The sequence below is a fragment of the Bubalus kerabau genome, chromosome X, assembly GCF_029407905.1.
Source record: "Bubalus kerabau isolate K-KA32 ecotype Philippines breed swamp buffalo chromosome X, PCC_UOA_SB_1v2, whole genome shotgun sequence".
In the NCBI taxonomy this organism is placed as follows: Eukaryota; Metazoa; Chordata; class Mammalia; order Artiodactyla; family Bovidae; genus Bubalus; species Bubalus kerabau.
Genome location: NC_073647.1, coordinates 58,136,726 through 58,157,255, shown reverse-complemented (window position 1 = coordinate 58,157,255; position 20,530 = coordinate 58,136,726). Strand labels below are relative to the sequence as shown.

The window sequence follows — 20,530 nt, the reverse complement described above, 5'->3', positions numbered from 1 at the left end:
TGTTCCTAAGCATAAAGGGGGTTGGGGGGTCACTTCTACTCAAATATCAGTGAGGTGACACAATCACAGGTCTTAGAGTTGTTGTTGTTCAGTTGCTAAGTTGAGTCTGATTCCTTGTGACCCATGGACAATAGCATGGTAGGCTCCTCTGTCCTCTACTATCTCCTAGAGTATGCTCAAATTCATGTCCATTGAGTTGGTGATGCCATCTAACCATCTCCATTCTCTGCCACCTCCTTCTCCTTTTGCCCTCAATCTTTCCCAGCATCAGGGTTTTTACCAATGAGTTGGCTCTTCAGATCAGGTGGCCAAAGTATTGGAACTTCAGTTTCAGCATCAGTCCTTCCAATGAACATTCAGTGTTGATTTCATTTAGGTTTGACTGGTTTGATCTTACAGTCCAAAGGACTCTCAAGAGTTTTTTCCAGCAGCACAGTTCAAAAGCATCAATTCTTTGGTGCTCAACCTTGTTTATGGTCCAAATCTAACATCTGTACATGACTACTAGAAAATCCATAGCTTTAACTAGACTGACCTTTGTTGACAATGTGATGTCTCTGCTTTTTAATGCACTGGAATGCAAAAGTAAGGGCTACGTGGAGTAACAGGCAAATTTGGCCTTGGAGTACAAGATGAAGCAGGTCAAAGGCTAACAGAATTTTGCCAAGAGAATGATTGGTCATACCAATCACACTCTTCCAACAACAAAAGCAAAGACTCTACACATGGACATCACCAGACAGCCAATACAAAAATCAGATTGATTATATTCTTTGCAGTCAAAGATGGAGAAGCTGTATACAGTCAGCAAAAGCAAGACTGGGAGCTGACTGTGGCTCAGATCATGAACTCCTTATTGCCAAATGCAGACTTAAATTGAAGAAAGTAGGGAAAACCACTAGACCATTCAGGTATGACCTAAATCAAATCCCTTACAAGTTACAGTAGAAGTGACAAATAAATTCAAGGAATTAGATCTGATAGACAGAATGCCTGAAGAAATATGAACAGAGGTTTGTGGCATTGAACAGGAGGCAGGGATCAAAACCATCCCCAAGAAAAAGAAATGCAAAAAGGCTAAATGGTTGTCTGACGAGGCCTTACAAATAGCTGAGAAAAGAAGAGAAGCTAAAGGCTTCTCTTGGCAAAACTCTGTTAGCCTTTTCCCTGCTTCATTTTGTACTCCAAGGCCAAACTTGTCTGTTAATCCAGATATCACTTGACTTCCTACTTTTGCATTCCAGTCCCCTATGATGAAAAGGACATATTTTGGGGGGGTTATAAAAGGTCTTGTAGATCATTATAAAACCATTCAACTTCATCTTCTTAGGCATTAGTAGTTGGAGCATAGACTGAGATGACTGTGATATTGAATGGTTTGTCTTGGAATGAACCGAGATCACTGTTGTTTTTGAAATTACACACAAATACTGCATTTCAGACTCTTTTGTTGACTATGAGGGCTACTCCATTTAATTCAGATGACCCATAGTAGTAGATATAATGGTCATCTGAATTAAATTCACCCATTCTTGTCCATTTTAATTCACTGATTCCCAAATGAATATGTTCACTCTTGGCATCTCCTGTTTGACCACTTAAAATTTACCTAGATTCATGGACCTAACTTTTCAGGTTCCTCTGCAATATATTTTTTTTTTTTTACAGCATCGGACTTTTACTTTCACCACCAGACTCATCCACAACTGGATGTCATTTCCACTTTGGCTCAGCCTCTTCATTCCTTCTGGAGCTATTTTTCTGCTGTTCTCTAGTAGTATATTAGATACCTACTGACCTGGGGGTTTCAACTTTCAGTGTAATATCTTTTGCCTTTTAATCCTGTTCATGGGGTTCTCAAAGGAAGAGTGCTGAAGTGGTTTGCCATTTCCTTCTCAACTGGACCACATGTTGTCAAACACCCCACTTTGACTATCTATCTTGGGTGGCATCGTATTATATCTCTTGAAATAAAATATGCTTTCCTTCACAATGTGGAACTATTAATATTTTGTTAGAAGCAAAATTAACTCTTCCTTGAAAGTTTAAGTAGATGCACCTTTGGAAAATTGCCATTTGGCAGATGGTAGCTCATTGATGACCTCCATTTCTTGAGTTGTTGTTTAAGTCCTTGTTGGATCAATTTCTATAATTTGTTTGGCTCATTTCTATATGATTTTACATTCTTATGTGTATAAATATTTTTGCATGTATTACCAAAGATTATTGAAAAGATTGTGTTTTTAAATTATTTCACATTTTATTTACGTTTTCTGTCCCTAAGGAGGTTTCTTAGAGAATTAGGTGAATATATATTTTCCACCCATAGGTGTTCACCAGTTCTAGCCTTTGGAGTATTTTTAGAATCTAAGTATTATGAAGAAAACAGTATTAAACTTGGTACATGATTAAGAAGGGGGAGACATGGTCAACCCATACTCTAAGGTGGGAAACCTAATAAGGGGAGTATAACAACAATTGAAGAAGTTTTCCTCAAGGAATAAGTGATCCAAGCCCCACATAAGTCTTTCCAAACTGGGGGCCCTGTACCAGGAAGATGAGCCCCCAGAATGCTTGGCTTTGTAGGTCAGTGAGGCTTACTTTCAGGAGAGCCAGAGGGCTGTGGGAAACAGAGACTCTACCCTTACAAGGTGCACAGAAAATCTTAACAAGCTTGGGAACCTAGGACAGAAGCAGCAATTTGAAAGAAGCCTGGGTTAAACCCATCTGCAGATCTTGGAGAACCTCCTGGAGAGGTAGAAGGCAACTGGAGCTCATCATGGGGATATAGACATAGGTGGCAAATATTTGGGGGAGCTGGTTCTACCACGTGGACCCTGGTGCTAGAGTGCCATTTTGTAATCCTCCTTCTAGCTTCTTCGTACTATAACCCAGACCTGACCAACACGCCTATCAGCACCAGTACTGGGATTCCTTAGGCCAAGCAAAAACCCAAGCAGAGATACAGACCCACCTTGAGATCCCTGAAGCCTGCAGTTACCCTGGAACCCAGCTTTGGCCACCCCAGGACCTGGGCCCACATACCAGTGGTCCAGAACTAGCTGCAGCACCAACCTCACCCATCAAGGGGTAGGCACCATCCCATGATACTCTGGACCTTAGTCCAGCTTACTGATAGGTTGAAACACCAGCTCTAGGACACTCAGGGCTATGCAGCCCACATTCCCAGGACCCATCTCCATCTATCAATGAGTTTGTGCTAGTCCTGGGAATCCCTGGGCCTCACCCTCCCCACAAGCAGGCCAAGAACACAAGCTCTGTGACCCATGGACCCTGCAGCCAGAGACCCCAGGACCCACCTCTACCTGTCAGGGTGGTACCACCACCCACCAGTGGGGAGACACCAGCCCCAGAACCATCAGAGGCATTCATCCTGCCATATCAGGACCCATCCCACAACAAAGCTGGCTGCTGCCTGCCCCAGGACCCCGAGGATAACTTGGGCTGCTCAGCCAGTGCTGAGGACTAGAATTTGGCTGTACCTACCTATGGGCTGAGACCAGCTTCAGGACACCCCCAGGCCATGATTCTTCCCACCAGCAAGTGAATACTTCATCTAGGACTCCCAGGCCTACAGCTATGCACTCCAGAGCTCCTCAGGATCATTGGAGTACAGATTTAGGATAAATGAGTCCCCTTGTCAGGGTTATTATTTATTATGTTTGTGGAATACTAGAAAAACCATTTTTTATATTCATTCATTTGGCTGCATCAGGTCTTAGTTGTGGCATGCAGGATCTAGTTCCCCAATCCAGGATTGAACCCAGGACCCCTCCCTGGGAGTGCAGAGTCTCAGCCACTGGACCACCAGGGACATCCCCTAGAAAAAATCTGAAGAAAGAATTAGAAAAAATGATATGGTTCGCAGTGATATCAGGAAAAACTTCCATCAAATCAACTGCAATTAAATTTTTCTGGATGGGACCTTGACATGGTCTTAAACAAGCAGAATATAGTTTTGGGAGTGAAAAGCTCACTGCAGAGCCATCACAGATTCAAAACAGGACTGTGGACCCATAAGAAAACTAGCGTTTTACAAAATGACATAATTTCTGTTGTGTTCATTGTTGCTGCTTCAGTATCTCAGTGTCTGCCCACATGATATACAAATATTTTTCAGAACTTTTCTGGCATGCTGGTCAGAAATATAAACTATGTGTGAATTCCTGTGAATGAACTAGGATATTTTTTTTATTGTGCTAGGTGTGTTTTCCATTTAGGGAATCCAATAACCAAATACAGGCATTAAGAAACCAGTGTTACAACTGCACCATATGGGCCATGAAGCAGAAATGCAAGGGTGAGTGACACACATGACATCTAGGGAGGAGGGAGGGAAAATGGGGTTTGATGTTAAAGACCTGGAGGGGAAATGAGACTATGTAATTAGTCACTTTAGAGGGTGATTGAGGAACGCGGAGACCTAAAGAGTAATCATGATCTAACAGTGTTCAGTTCAGTTCAGTCACTCAGTCGTGTCTGACTCTTTGCGACCCCATGAATCGCAGCACGCCAGGCCTCCCTGTCCATCACCAACTCCCGGAGTTCACTCAGACTCACGTCCATCGAGTCAGTGATGCCATCCAGCCATCTCATCCTCTGTCGTCCCCTTCTCCTCCTGCCCCCAATCCCTCCCTGCATCAGGGTCTTTTCCAATGAGTCAACTCTTCGCATGAGGTGGCCAAAGTACTGGAGTTTCAGCTTTAGCATCATTCCTTCCAAAGAAATCCCAGGGCTGATCTCTTTCAGAATGGACTGGTTGGATCTCCTTGCAGTCCAAGGGACTCTCAAGAGTCTTCTCCAACACCACAGTTCAAAACCATCAATTCTTCGGCGCTCAGCTTTCTTCATAGTCCAAATCTCACATCCATACATGACCACAGGAAAAACCATAGCCTTGACTAGGTGGACCTTTGTTGGCAAAGTAACGTCTCTGCTTTTCAATATGCTATCTAGGTTGGTCATAACTTTCCTTCCAAGGAGTAAGCGTCTTTTAATTTCATGGCTGCAGTTACCATCTGCAGTGATTTTGGAGCCCAAAAAGGGTTCAGGATGGGGATCACGTGTATACCTGTGGCAGATTCATGTGATATATGGCAAAACTAATACAATATTGTAAAGTTAAAAAATAAAATAAAATATAAAAATATATATATATATATATAATAAATAAAAAAATAAAGTCTGACACTGTTTCCACTGTTTCCCCATCTATTTCCCATGAAGTGATGGGACCAGATGCCATGATCTTCATTTTCTGAATGTTGAGTTTTAACCCAACTTTTTCACTCTCCACTTTGTTAGCTACTGAAAATTCAAATTACAGCAAGGGCTTTACAGCTTAAATAACAAACTATAAGTTCCAACCTTAGGAAAATAGTATTAATTTGACAAGCATACCCCATTCAAATTTTTTCAACATTGTCTATACTATAGAATTCATTGTAAAGCATAAGTGTTAATTGACACACTTTGCAGAAATAGCTGAATTTGAAAGTTGAAGAAATAATTCCTGTTTCAGCCTTTCTGGTGGTTTCTAGGGTCATTATCATTTTATATACCTCTTTTATTCTCTAACTCTCTAAGAGTACAGTACAGTAATCCAGGGTACAGTAATCCAGAATTTTTATGTGGGAAATGATGAAAAAGTAAAGTGAAAAAACTGATAAGAAAAATCAAAATTACCTCAATCAAACTTCTTTGAACATACCCCATATTCAGAATTATTTAATATACATAAATGAGAAACCAAAAATAGTACAAAAATATCAGTTTACTTCTCCAGATCCCTGAATTCTGAACTTACTATTCCTATATGCTCAAATTTATCCAATTCCAATTTTTACCTTCTATTTCTTACAACATTTAAAAGAAAATCTACTGGGGTCAGTAGATTGGCTTAACTATGTGCAGGCTTGTAGACCTGAGTTTGGTTTGGTAACAATTTTGGTAACCCAGATTGGACAGCAACCCTGAGTGTGCATCTCATCCATGGCACATCAACATCTGTTCAATGACAAGCCCTTGGGGCTGCCTCACAGACAAAGGTACTCAAGCAGCTGCTGGATAGGATCCAAAAGCAGCCTAGATCTAGATTCCACCTTCTGTTGGATGGAGCCCTTTCCCAATAGAGCTGGCTGCAAGCTCTAGTGTATCCAAAACCTAACGCTGGTTCACTGGTGAGTGGGCCTGGGTCCTGGCACAGCTGGCTGAGGAGTCCAGGGTATCTCAGAGCTGGTGCTGACCTGCTGGTGGGTGGGACTGAGCCCCAGGCTGTTCTAGGGCTACTAGCAGCTCCATGGTGGGCAGAGCTAGGTCCTGGAGCTCTGGCTGCAGCTCCTGGGTGTCCCAGGTCTAGTGCCTGTGCTCTCATGTGTGGGACAGATCCTAGGCACTCTGGTGGACAGGGTTGTGTCCAGTGGCACCTGTGGTCTCAGGGCATCATAAGGCACACTGGATGCTGGTGGATGGGCCTGTGTCTCTGCCTGGCCAGTTACTTGACCTGAGACATCCAATCCTGGTGCCCATAGGCTTGTGGTCAGGAGCAAGGCTTGGTCCTGAGACTTATAAGCCAGGGGGAAGATGTCAAAATGATACTTGCCAGCACCAGTGTCCATGTGGCAGAAAAAGCTTTCCAAAATTGCTTCCACCAGTATCTATGTCCCCAGAGTGAGCTCCAGATTTCTCCTACCTCTCCAAGAGACACTCCAAGATCAGTAGGTGGGTCTGGCTTAGGCTCCTTTCAAATTACTGCTTCTCTCCTGTATTTATTTTATTGATTTCCTCTTTGATCTTTATTATTTCCTTCCTTCTGCTGACCTTGGGCTTGGCTTGTTCTCTTTCTAATTCCTTTAGATGGTAGGTTAGGTTCTTTATTGGAGATGTTCCTTGGTTTTTGAGGTAGGCCTGTATGTCTATAAGCTTTCCTCTTAGAACTGCTTTTGCTGCATCCCATAGGTTTTGGAAAGATGTGTTTATTTTCATTTGTCTCCAGATATTTTCTAACTTCCTCTTTGATTTCTTCACTGATCCATTGGTTTTTTCCTATCATATTCTGTTCTCTCCATGTGTTTGTGGTTTTTGCATTTTCTTTATGTAATTATTTTCTAATTTCATACAGTGTGGTTAGAGAAAATGCTTGGTACAATTACTCTTCTCTTAAGTTCGTTGAGACTTGGTTTTTTTTGTGGCATAGCATGTGGTCTATCCTGGACAATGTTCCATGTACACTTGAAAAGAATGTATATTCTGCTGCTTTTGGATGGAATATTCTATAAATATTTATTCCATCCAACTGGACTAACGTGTCATTGAAGGCCACTGCTGTCTCCTTATTGATTTTCTATCTAAATTATCTGTCTATTGCTGTAAGTGTAGTGTTGAAGTTCCCTAACATTATTGTATTCTTATAAATTTCTTCCCAGAAATTTTAAACAACAGAAGATATATAGCTGGATGGAGAATTGTTGATTTAGAATATAGATGAAAGAAATTATATAGACTATGTCATAGAAAGACACATGAAGTAAAAGATTAAAGAGATGGCAAGAGACTTAAGAAATGGACTTAATACTAAGGAGGTATTAAGTACATCTTGTAGGATGCCAGAAGTGGTAACCTGGCTAAATTTTAGAATAATAATATTCACAGAGAAACAGTTGATACTTTCCAGAATTTAGGAAGGCTATGTTTCCATAGATTCAGGAAGCACACCTGGACACATCATAGTAAAGCTACAGACAAAGTTAGCATATAGATCATACTAGCAAACAAAAAGACACATTGTCTACAGAGCCATGCCAAAGACTATGACAGTAAATCTCCTTTCAAAAACAAATGGAAGCAGAAAGCAAGTAGTGAGAGTAAGCAACCACACAGATAGTGTTGCATTCCTAGCCTAAGTATCATGATAAGTCTTTGGTAGACTCAAAGATGGACCACTCAGATCACCACAACAAGGACAGACTTACTGCTGTTCCTTAGTCATAAGCCACTTCAGGTGTACCTCAGCTGCACAGAGCTGCATTGAACTTCTCAAGTCAGCCCACTTCTAAGGACTGATCAAGGAGGTGGTATAAAGTTCTGACTCTGTTGGGCCAGTGTGAAGTGACTTTAATGGCTCATTTTACCTTCAGATTCAGTATGGGATCAGAAAATAATTTTGGAGAGTCAGCATTAGATATGCACTTCTTCCTCTGCCCACACCTGTCTTCTTCCCATCCCTTTCTCGGGCAATGAGAGTGCATAAATGTCCTGCACACGAAAGACCACATCATTCTTAGAACTTAATTTGTAAAAAAAGACATTGGAGACAACATGAAAAATCATGATATTTACAACAATAGACACTATTGTTAGGGAAATTATATTAAGTCTTGTTTAGGCTTCAGAGACAAAGCAGAATAGGCCTCTGACCTTGCTTCTGACCTACCAGGACACTGCCCTGACTACTGCTGTGGGTGTCAGCCACACCTGCTGTGAGTGTGGAAGAGAATCTATTATCTATTGTGTAACAGATAGATAAGAAGAGGATCTTGGAATTTAAGTCCCTGCAGGAGGTCTGGCCAACCACTCCCTGGATTTAGCAACATTCCAAGATTGGTAGAACAAAGCAAACAGTACTGGAAAATATTTGCAAAATACCAGAGCTGTAGTTTTGCTCACATATTGATGACGATAATCAGTTTGCAGCCTGGGATTATAAGGAGGGAAGCTGGCACTGCAATCTTTGAAGTCTCACCCATGGAGTTAAAGTGCTACCTGGGACCTTTTCCCAATCGGAGCTCCAGATGTGCTGTGTCACCGGACTTCCCAACTCTGCTTAAGTCTGGATGTTAGTCAAAATCCAATTTGGTATCCACTGCTCTATTTCTCTCTCTCTTTTTTTTTTTAATGTTAGTGTATTGCAAGTAAGTTAGATTATTCTCTAATAAATACTTGTATTATTTATTTGTACATAACAAATGGCTTATTTTGTTAACAAATCCTTTGAACCTGAGATGAAAGTGAAAACTTACGACAAAAGATCTATGGTAAAGGAACTTCCAAGGAATGTTTGTCACTTCTGGTATGCCAAGGAGATGTCTTTTCTTAGTCCACTTCTTATGTTTCTTGACCTCCATTTAATCCTTTTATACTCTTTATGAAGTATTTTGTAGTATTTCTTTCATCTATCTTCTAGGTCATATATTCTCTGTCCATTTGTCTCAGCTGTTTAAAATTCCTTTACTCTTCTATTCCAGTGGTTATGATTTTCAGTACTAGAAAGCTTATTTGCCTTTTGATAATTAGCTATTTATTACTCATGTTTTAGGTATCTTATCATCTATTTAAATATGTTAAGTACATTTTTTGTACTTTCTATCTGATTATAAGTCTTTACAGGTTTCCATCTTGGTTTATTGTTTATACTGATGCTGTCATTTTGGAGGGGGAAGTTGTATTTGTTTAGGGGGGGCTTTAATTGTAGGAATACTTGTAGAAGCCTCAATTAGGGCTAAGCTCTTCTAGACGCAATTAGATTTGCATTTGCCATATACATGAGTTTGCAAATAGAAATTACTTGGGCCATGTTGATAGTATTAATTAGAATACCAAAGCTACATCAAGGCACTCTTTTGGTTACAAATTCTTTATGCAACTTTTTATTCCTCATCCATCATTTCAGTTCAGTTCAGTTCAGAAGCTCAGTCGTGTCCAACTGTTTGCGACCCCATGAATTGCAGGATGCCAGGCCTCCCTGTCCATCACCAACTCCCAGAGTTCACTCAGACTCACATCCATCGAGTCAGTGATGCCATCCAGCCATCTCATCCTCTGTCGTCCCCTTCTCCTCCTGCCCCCGATCCCTCCCAGCATCAGAATTTTTTCCAATGAGTCAACTCTTCGCATGACGTGGCCAAAGTATTAGAGTTTCAGCTTCAGTGTCAGTCCTTCCAAAGAATACCTGGGACTGATCTCCTTTAGAATGGACTGGTTGGATCTCCTTACAGTCCAAGGAACTCTCAAGAGTCTTTTCCAACACCACAGTTCAAAAGCATCAATTCTTCAGCACTCAGCTTTCTTCACAGTCCAACTTTCACATCCATACATGACCACTGGAAAAACCATAGCCTTGACTAGATGGACCTTTGTTGGCAAAGTAATGTCTCTGCTTTTCAATATGCTATCTAGGTTGGTCATAACTTTTCTTCCAAGGAGTAAGCATTTTTTAATTTCATGGCTGCAATCACCATCTGCTGTGATTTTGGAGCCCCCAAAAATAAAGTCTGACACTGTTTCCACTGTTTCCCCATCTATCTGCCATGAAGTGATGGGACCAGATGCCATGATCTTCGTTTTCTGAATGTTGAGCTTTAAGCCAACTTTTTCACTCTCCTCTTTCACTTTCATCAAGAGGCTTTTTAGTTCCTCTTCACTTTCTGCCATAAGGGTGGTATCATCTGCATATCTAAGGTTATTGATATTTCTCCCATCAATCTTGATTCCAGCTTGTGCTTCTTCCAGCCCAGTGTTTCTCATGATGTACTTTGGATATAAGTTAAATAAGCAGGGTGACAATATACAGCCTTGACATACTCCTTTTCCTATTTGGAACCAGTCTGTTGTTCCATGTCCACTAAGGACAAAAATTAGAATTTTCTTTGGTCCTTCCTTTCTTATGAAAAAGAAAGTCCAGTTTTTCACTATGGGTATAGTCAATTAATCATTTAGAATTATGTGTGTGTGTCAGCTGTCTATTGATTTGAGCCACTTTCAAGCACATCTGAGTATTTAAAATACTGTTTAACATAACTTTGTATATTACAATTTATAATGGGAAGATTTTAAATTTTGTACACAATTTCCAAATGTGAAATGTAAATATCCCTTAAAAATACAAAGCATCCTAAGATCACTCAGTGATAATCATCCAATACCTAAGCTACACTGCAAACCAGACAACCTTCACACACATACCTGGTGCTGAAAGGGGCCTCTTTTCTTGTGGAGCAGTCCAGCAGGACGGACTAACCTTTTCCATGGTAGCCCTATGTCATCTAACAGCAAGGCAGAAGGACATTCCTTCTTAAAACTTAGCCCTGTTATTGGTATAATATAATTTCCACTGTATTTTATTCATTGCACAAAATAATCACAGGCTTCATCATCTCAAGAGGAGGGGGAAACAGGACCTCTCATTGGAAGGAGTATTCAGGAATGAGCTATACTCCTGAATCTAATAGCCACTGAAATCAAAGACAAGCTTCTTGAGATGTTTTTGGGTGCCATACACAGGGTATGGCCATAGGAATAAGTGTTTTGTTCGCTATACTATGGTGATTGTCTTCGGATTGGTTTGCTCTTTACTTACCACTAAGAGAGGGGCACCTACTATTTAGTGGAATCTTATACTGCATGCCACAGCTTTCACACCAAAGTGGACTGAAAATTCTAACCATTGTAGACATCCTCTCCCACTTGTAGGGCCATTTATATAGACAAAGAAACACACAGGTAGACAGCAAGGAGAATGTAAGTACAGATTTCTTGGTGAAAGGAACTCAGACAAACCTGGTCTGAATATCTATTTTTTCTGACTTAGGGACACAGAGTTTTCTCATATACCTCATGGTCCTCTTCTTTTTCGGTCCTCCAACATCTGACATTATAGCCGTAATTCATCCTTCTCAATTGTGAAAAGTGCATTTCCACAGAGTCAAATGGGGCAGGTTTGAGGAAAACATTTAGGGAGAGTGAAAAACATAAGAAGCTGTCCTTGCATGATATTGGAGTGTGGTTAAGGGAAATACTTCATTAAACATTCTTCACTTGAATTAATTTCCAAATGAAGATTTGAGATCATTGAAGGTTATTCTTTTATATTGAGATATTTCCTATCAAGCAGGTTCATCAAAAGAAGCATGATTTCTGTTATCCTCTGACATAATCACTCAAAGGCAAAACCATGCCTAATGGATCAGACACTGAAGTGAGATTCAGGGAATCACCTGGATCCTGGTGTCAGTTCTAATTCAGTGGCCATGTGGCTCTGGGTAATGCCGTTCACCTACCAGAATATGGTAAAGGACTCTGATTTTTCAGACGGATATATTACACAAGCCAGGCTATTTACTTCCACAAGCACAGTAACCTTATATATTACTCCTACTTACAACAAACTTCCCTCAGGTGCATGACAAAATACCTGCTCAAGCATCAGGCCTACCACGCTATATGATTTCTGCTTATCTTCACTTGTCAAGATTGATGAATTTCACAATGCCTCTGTATAGAGGAATATTGCAGTTATTTCTGCAGTAGCTTGAACTGAGCGAGTTTTAGCTCTCGTTTATGTTTTACAATAAATTCTATCATACAGATTATGTTGAAAAAAATTTGAACTGTCTCCTTAGGGTTTAAACTTATAGTTTGTTATTTAAGCAGAAAACTCTTGTCCTAACTTATATTTGCAATAGCCAACACCATTAGATCATGATTATTCATTAGGTGGCTGAGTTCTTCAATCACCCTCTGAAGTGAACAACTATATATGCTCATTTCCCCTCTTGATCTTCAACATTGAACCCCATTGTCCCTCCCTCCTTCCTAGGTATCGAGTGTCAGTCGCCCATGCACTTCTGTCTTCATGGTGCACTTGTAAAACTGGTTTCCTAATGCCTGTATTTGATTATTGGATTCACCTAATGTAAAACACACCTAGCCCAATAAAAATATGCTAGTGGGTTAGATTTCTTACAGGAATTCACACATAATAGCAATGGACAAGAATTGCTTGGAAAAATATTCATATGTCATATGGGTAAACACGGGGATATTGAAAGCAACAACAATGAGCACAATAGCAATGAAATAATTCTGTGAAATACTGTCTCTTTCCTATGGGTCTAGAGTTCCCTTTTCAAAAATGCAATGGCTCTGAAATTAGCTTTTCATTTCCAAAATTATATTCAGGTTGTCTATGATCATCTCAAGGTCCCACCTAGAGATATTTTCTTAACACTGCTTTGGTGGAAGATTTTCCTGGCCTCCTTGGGAATCATATTCTTTTTAAAAAATTCTCTCATAAGATTTCTCTAATTTTACACAAAATACTAAATAATATTCTTGACAATGAGACTCATTTATCCTAAATATTTACTGCATTGACCAAAGAGAGCCCTGGAGGTATAATAGCCCATCAGAATTCTTCCATATTGGACCAAAAAATACAGACCTTCATTGCCCATTTTGGAATAGGTACTGTGCACTTCATACCTGTACTACTAAGGGAGGCGCTCTCTAGTATCTTGCCCCAGGACCTCAATTCTTCTTTTTTTTTTTTAATTCTAATCTTTTTTTTTTTTTCAGTTTTACTTATTTATTTATTTTACTTTACAATATTGTATTGGTTTTGCCATACATTGACTTGAATCTGCCATGGGTGTACATGAGTTCCCCATCCTGAACCCCCCTCCCACCTCCCTCCCCATCCCATGCCTCTGGGTCATCCCAGTGCACCATCCCTGAGCACCCTGTATCATGCATTGAACCTGGACTGGCGATCTGTTTCACATATGATAATTTACATGTTTCAATGCCATTCTCCCATACCATCCCACCCCTCACCCTCTCCCACAGAATCCAAAAGACTGTTCTATACATCTGTGTTTCTTTTACTGTCTCATATACAGGGTTATCATTACCATCTTTCTAAATTCCATATATATGCATTAGTATACTGTATTGGTGTTTTTCTTTCTGCCTTACTTCACTTTGTATAATCGGCTCCAGTTTCATCCACCTCATTAGAACTGATTCAAATGCATTCTTTTTAATGTCTGAGTAATATTTCATTGTGTGAATGTACCAATGCTTTCTTATCCATTCATCTGCTGATGGACATCTAGGTTGCTTCCATGTCCTGGCTATTATAAACAGTGCTGCGATGAACACTGGGGTACACGTGTCTCTTTCAATTCTGGTTTCCTCAGTGTGTATGCCCAGCAGTGGGATTGCTGGGTCGTATGACAGTTCTATTTCCAGTTTTTTAAGGAATCTCCACACTGTTCTTCATAGTGGCTGTACTAGTTTGCATTCCCAACAGTGTAAGAGGGTTCCCTTTTCTCCACACCCTCTCCAGCATTTATTGCTTGTAGACTTTTGGGTAGCAGCCATTCTGACTGGCGTGAAATGAGGACCTCAATTCTTTTTCTTTATCTCATGAGGTTCTGCCAGTTTAAAGAAAGTCTTCTGTTTTTTCTGTCCTGTAGAGCCCTGTCCCTTTCCTGAAGGGCTCAGGAAATGTTTGATTTCGTGGATTATCAGGATTTTATCTCAATGTTTGGCTGAGAGTGGTGTACTTTACGGGCTCTTATATCCTACACAATAGGAAATAATTACAACTGTAGGTGTAAAGAATACTCTGTAACAATTGAGAATGACAGATTATCTTCTCCCTCACAGAGGGAAGAAGAAATAAAATACTAAAATGAAATTACTGAACATTCACAGAATTGTGAAAAGGACTGTGGTGGGGCCACCTTGTTTCTCATAAGTGGTCACCAGTGTTCTCTTAATAAGATGGAAGAGGCAGGAGATATGCCCACAAGTAGTTCAAAATGCATATCTCCTATGGGTTGATTTTGTGCCTCTAAAATTAATGTATCTATGCCATAAACACTCATATGTGATCATATTTGGAGATAGAGTATTTACCAAGTAATCAAGTTAAAATATGTTCATTAGAGTAGGTCTTAATCCAAATGAGTTATATCCATATGAAAAGGGAGGAGCCTCTTGATGAAAGTGAAAGAGGAGAGTGAAAAAGTTGGCTTAAAGCTCAACATTCAGGAAACTAAGATTATGGCATCCAGTCCCATCACTTCATGGCATATAGATGGGGAAACAGTGGAAACAGTGTCTGACTTTATTTTCTTGGGCTCCAAAATCACTGCAGATGGTGACTGCAGCCATGAAATTAAAAGACGCTTGCTCCTTGGAAGGAAAGTTATGACCAACCTAGACAGCATATCAAAAAGCAGAGACATTGCTTTGCTAACAAACGTCCGTCTAGTCAAGGCTATGGTTTTTCCAGTAGTCATGTATGGATGTGAGAGCTGGACTATAAAGAAAGCTGAGCGCCAAAGAATTGATGATTTTGAACTGTGGTGTTGGAGAAGACTCTTGAGAGTCCCTTGGACTGCAAGGAGATCCAGTCCATCCTAAAGGAGATCAATCCTGGGTGTTCATTGGAGGGACTGATGTTGAAGCTGAAACTCCAATACTTTGGCCACCTGATGCGGAGAGCTGACTCACTTGAAAACACCCTGATGCTGGGAAAGATTGAGGGCAGGAGGCGAAGGGGACGACAGAGGATGAGATGGTTGGATGGCATCACCAACACAATGGATATGGGTTTGGGTGGACTCTGGGAGTTGGTGACGGACAGGGAGGCCTGGCGTGCTGTTTCATAGGGTCGCAAAGAGTCGGAAATGACTGAGCAACTGAAATGAACTGAACTGAACAAGGGAAAATCAGACATAGATACATACATATAGGGAAGAAAATGTGGGGAGGTATAGGGAGATTTCAGCTGTTTACAAGCCAAGGAAAATGGCCAGGAATGGAGGCCCCTTATGCATTCACACCTTGCATAAGATCCAACTCAGATGAAAAACCTTGATTTGGACTTAGAGCCTCCACAAATATGAGACAATAAATGAATGTGTTTAATTGACCCAATCACTAGCATTTTGTACAGGAGATCTAGAATACTTGAAAGTGTTGAAAGTATTAGTCGCTCATTCGTGTCTGACTCTTTGTGACTCCATGGACTGTAACCTGCCTCGCTCTTCTGTCCATGGAATTTTCCAGGCAAGAACACTGGAGTGGGATTCCATTTCCTCCTCCAGGGGATCTTCCGGACCCAGGGATTGAACCTGAGTCTCCTGCATTACAAGTGGATTCTTTACTATTTGGCCATTTTCTAATATTTATATAATATTTAAATGATCTTAATTAGTTTTATAAAATGAACAATAAAATAGATAATCATACTTCTTACACTACTGTCACCAGACCCGAACACCCCAGGAAGACCATTATTGGTTTAGTTAGGATAACCTCGCTGTAGGGTGGCTCCATGACTGTGGCTACCAGTTTGAGTCCCTCCTTGGCTAACATGGAGTCAACATGAACTTTTTAGCTTCTCTGATGAATGCCCTCGCCATCCCTAGGATGTTAAGCTGAAAACCATGAAGGTTTTCCACTTCAAAAACAAGAGAATAAGGGCTGGAAAAGAATGACATTAGATCATCTGAATGAGTTAGGGTAGAAACTTCTGATTCTAGGGAGTGTGAAATGAGGTTTTTTTCCTGAATTTTTTGTTGCACTTAACTTTTATGCTGTGTTGAGGTCCTCTTTATAAGTGAATCCTGAAACAATGGTAATGTTGAAAAGGTTTCTGAATGGGGTATGCCTATCCTATCAACACCATCATCCATGAGTTGAGACTTGCAAATTGTTAACTCAGCCGTGAAGCCATTTCCCTTATTTTGCCTTTACAGTGAACCACAACATTGCAAGGTGATTGCTCATTAGGCTCTCTTATTTCCTCAATCATCAACTGAAGTGAATAATTACTAGTGTTATCCCCCTTCCAGTCTTCAACATCAAACTGCTTTTCCCTTCTCTGTCCTACATTTCTTGTGTATCAGAGACCTTTGAGGTCCCAGTTATCTCTTTAAAACCCAATTGTTTTGTATTTTTAATGTGTTTTTTTAATGACTGATATGTTCATTTAATTTCTGAATTTACAAATGTGAAAGAAACACAGCTCATTAAAATATCTAATGGATTCTGTTTCTTAAAATGACTTCCTACATAATATATGTATTATATTTAGGTCTTTAGTCCATTTTGAGTTTATTTTTGTATATGCTGTTAGAGAATGTTCTAATTTTACTTTATTGCATGTAGCTATCCAGTTGTGCCAGCACCACTTATGGAAGAGATTGTCTTCTCTCCACTGTATATTCTTGTCTTTTTTCTATTATAGATTAATTGACCATAAGCACATAGGTTTATTTCTGGGCTCTCTCTTCTGTTCCACATATCTGTTTTTGTGCCAACACTATACTGATTGTATTAATGTAGTTTTCTGATATAGTTCAAAGTCAAGGAACCTGATTCCTCCAGTTCTGATCTTCTTCCTTAAGATGGTTTTGGCAATTCAGGGTCTTTCAGTTTCCATACAAAATTTAAAATTATCTGTTCTAGTTTTGTGGGAAATACCCTGGTATGTTCATAGCAATTGCATTGAGTATGTGGACTGCCTTGGATAGCATGTTTATTTTAACAATAACAATTTTTCCAATCCATAAACAAGGTAAACCTTTCCCTCTGTTTGTATTATCTTCACTTTCTTTGATCAGGGTCTTATTTTTTCTAAGTACAGGTCTTTCACCACCTTAGGTACGTGTATTTCTAGGTGTTTTATTTCTCTCTTTTTTTATTCATTTTCTCTCACCCTAGTGGCTTTTCAGCAATAAGAGTGATCATTTTTTGAGAAATAACCACTATAAATAATTAATCAATTCCAGTATGTGTGGTATTTGGGGGACCTAAATAATGTTTAAGAAAAGAATTTATAACTTCCAAAATGTTAAATATTTTTAGTGTGTATGTGTAAGTATTCCTATTTCTGTTTGTGTTCTGTATTTGGAGAATGGGATTTTGTCATTCTCTTCATACTGATCATTGGTTTTGATAAATTTTAGAGATAATAGCTGTTCATTTAATTCCTATGATTTTCAGGAGCACTCTGCTGAGGAAGCCAGGACATTTTGCTCATGGTACTGTAGATCAGTCTGGAGAAGAGTCTGTGTTGGAGTAAAATGTACACCAAGTGACCTGAGTCACTCTGATGCCTGAAAGAGCTGGAGTTATGGAGGTCTGTCATACTCTCTCAGGAAGCTCTAACTGATTATTTCATTTTTCAACTTAGGTGAATTTCACTTGGTTTGGCTGAAAGTGAAAGTGAAGTCGCTCAGTCGTGTCCAACTCTTTGCAACCACATGGACACCAGGCTCCTCCGTCCATGGGATTTTCTAGGCAAGAGTACTGGAGTGGGTTGCCATTTCCTTTGCCATGGAATCTTCCCGACCCAGGGATCAAACCCAGGTCTCCCGCATTGTAGACAGACACTTTACCATCAGAGCCACCAGGGGAGTTTGGCTGACTGGGGGTTAAACGAGGGGGAGGGGCACGTCAGGAGTTGGGAAGTGGGACGTCCAGTGTCACGTGACATGGGCTGCCATAGTAACAGGCCTCCTGCCTTGCATCCAATCAGATATGGACAGTGTCTGTGACGTCAGGGAAAGCAGGGCCTATAAATTCGACCAACGGCCTTCAACCCCCTCACTGTTCTTCTGGGCTGAGCTATGAGGAATGGCGGCTCTGTCATGTCCCAACCATCTTCTGACAGCTATGAGGAAGACGTGATCGCCAAAGAAACTGGCACCTCCGAAACTGAGCCCTCTGAAACGGAGATCGCGAAAGCCGAGACCTCCAAACCAGAGCTGTATGATGCGGAACCAAAAAAGGCAAAGCAGAAGACAGCTAAGGGCCGCCGTCGCCGTCGCCGGCACTGCCATAACGACAACTTCTCAAGTTTTGCTACCTATTTCCCTAGGGTGCTGAGGCAAATACATACAGGCCTGAGTCTTTCCCACGACTCCGTGAACATCCTGGATTCGTTTGTGAAAGATATGTTTGAGCGGATTGCCGAAGAGGCCGGGCGCCTGGCCCGCTACAAGAAGCGCCGCACCATCACGCATGAAGACATCGAGAGAGCTGTGCGTCTTCTGTTGCCTGGGGAGCTCTGCAAGTATGCCATAACCGAGGCCACCAAGTCGCTCATCCGATACCACACCTGCAGATGAACTGCCTCAGGACTGTCTGACCATCACAAACCAGACTTAAGGGTTCTCCCCTTAGGCCCTACATTTACTCTTTAAAACATTTCTACCCCAAAGAAAACATTAAAAACCTCATTAACTTTGCTTCAATATGTGTCGGTTGTGTCATTTGTTTGATGGAAAATTGTGTACTTTTCGCAACTCGTCACTTTCCTAAATGGTTATTTCTATTCATGGTTTCTCAGTAATTTTAGGGATCTTTATGGTCAAAATTCTTTCCCTACAAGTTTCATTGGCCTTTTCCATTTTCATTCTCCCATCTATATTTAGGTATCATCCAGAGATTTTTATATGGGGTATGCTGCTGCTGCTGCTAAGTCACGTCAGTCGTGTCCGACTCCGTGCGACCCTATAGATGGCAGCCCACCAGGCTCCCCATCCCTGGGGTATAGTAACCGATAAAAAACAGTGTGGTATTCCCGGGTGGCTCAGCAGTAAAGAATCCGCCTGCAATGCAAGAGTCGCAGGAGAGGCAGGTTCCATCCCTGGGTCATAAAGATCCACGGGAGGAGGACATGGCAACCCTCTCCAGTATTCTTTCCTGGCGAATCCCCATGGAGAGAGGGGCCTGGTGGGCTACAGTCCATAGGGTCTGCAAAGAGTCGAGCCCCACTGAAGCAAGGTAGCACGCAGGCACACAAAGAGCAGTGTGTGTATGTGTGTGTGTGCTCAGTCACTCAGTCATGTCCGACTCTTTCTGACCCCATGGACAGGAGCCCGCCAGGCTCCTATCTCCTCGAAAATTTCCAAGCAAGAATACTGAACTGGATTGTCATTTCCTACTCCAGGGGATCTTCCTGACCGAGGGATAGAAGCTGTGTCTCTTTCATCTCCTGCATTGGCAGTCAGATTCTTTACCACTGCACCAGCAGTAGCAGATGTAAAAATCACATTTACCCATTCTTCCTTCAATCCCAATTCACTTCCATGTGTAAAATAGGACTCAAACACAGTGTAAAATAAGAAAATTCTAAATTTCTGGAATCAAGCACCATATCTTCTGAAATTACCTTATCCAGATTTCTCTGATCCTATTTTTTGTTTGCAACCTAGAACATTTTGCTTAAAAAAAAAAAATCCTGACTGAATTGCAAATTTGCAGGGATGATGGGATAGTCCAGTGGCAGTGAACGTAGCCACAGTCTCCACAGTAGCAGCCAACGAGGGACTGGTAGCCCATGAGATAAAGCAATTGGCCAAACGTATGGTAGAGTGAGGAGGGCTGAAAAATAACAACCTTCCTCTGACACTCAGCCTAGAGATGGAGCGGGAACATGGGGTGATAGTTTCCCTGATGTTTTTCCATTCAAGCACCTGCTTTTAACCATGGCGATTTAAGTACAGGGATCCATTTCTTGGGACTTCCCAGGTGGTGCTAGTGGTAAAGAACCTGCCTTCTTATGTGGGAAACGTAAGAGCCATGGATTCAATCCCTGGATTGGGAAGATGCCCTGGAGAAAGGCATAGCAACCCACTCCAATATTCTTGCTGGAAAGTCCCATGGACAAAGGAGCCTAGCGGGTTACAATCCATAAGGTCTCAAAGAGTCA

The 20,530-nt window shown here is 41.0% G+C and overlaps 1 protein-coding gene across 1 annotated transcript in view; it reads left to right on the top strand.

Annotated features, from left to right (window-relative positions):
* LOC129639432 (late histone H2B.L4-like) overlaps positions 1-19,036 on the top strand; it is a 94,512-nt gene extending 75,476 nt beyond the window's left edge. Inside the window, exon 2 of the mRNA XM_055564590.1 lies at positions 18,008-19,036. Within this exon, the coding sequence (XP_055420565.1) occupies positions 18,444-18,944 (501 nt within the window). The 5' untranslated portion in view covers positions 18,008-18,443 and the 3' untranslated portion in view covers positions 18,945-19,036. The remainder of the gene's footprint in view (positions 1-18,007) is intronic.
* Positions 19,037-20,530: the final 1,494 nt, after the last annotated feature.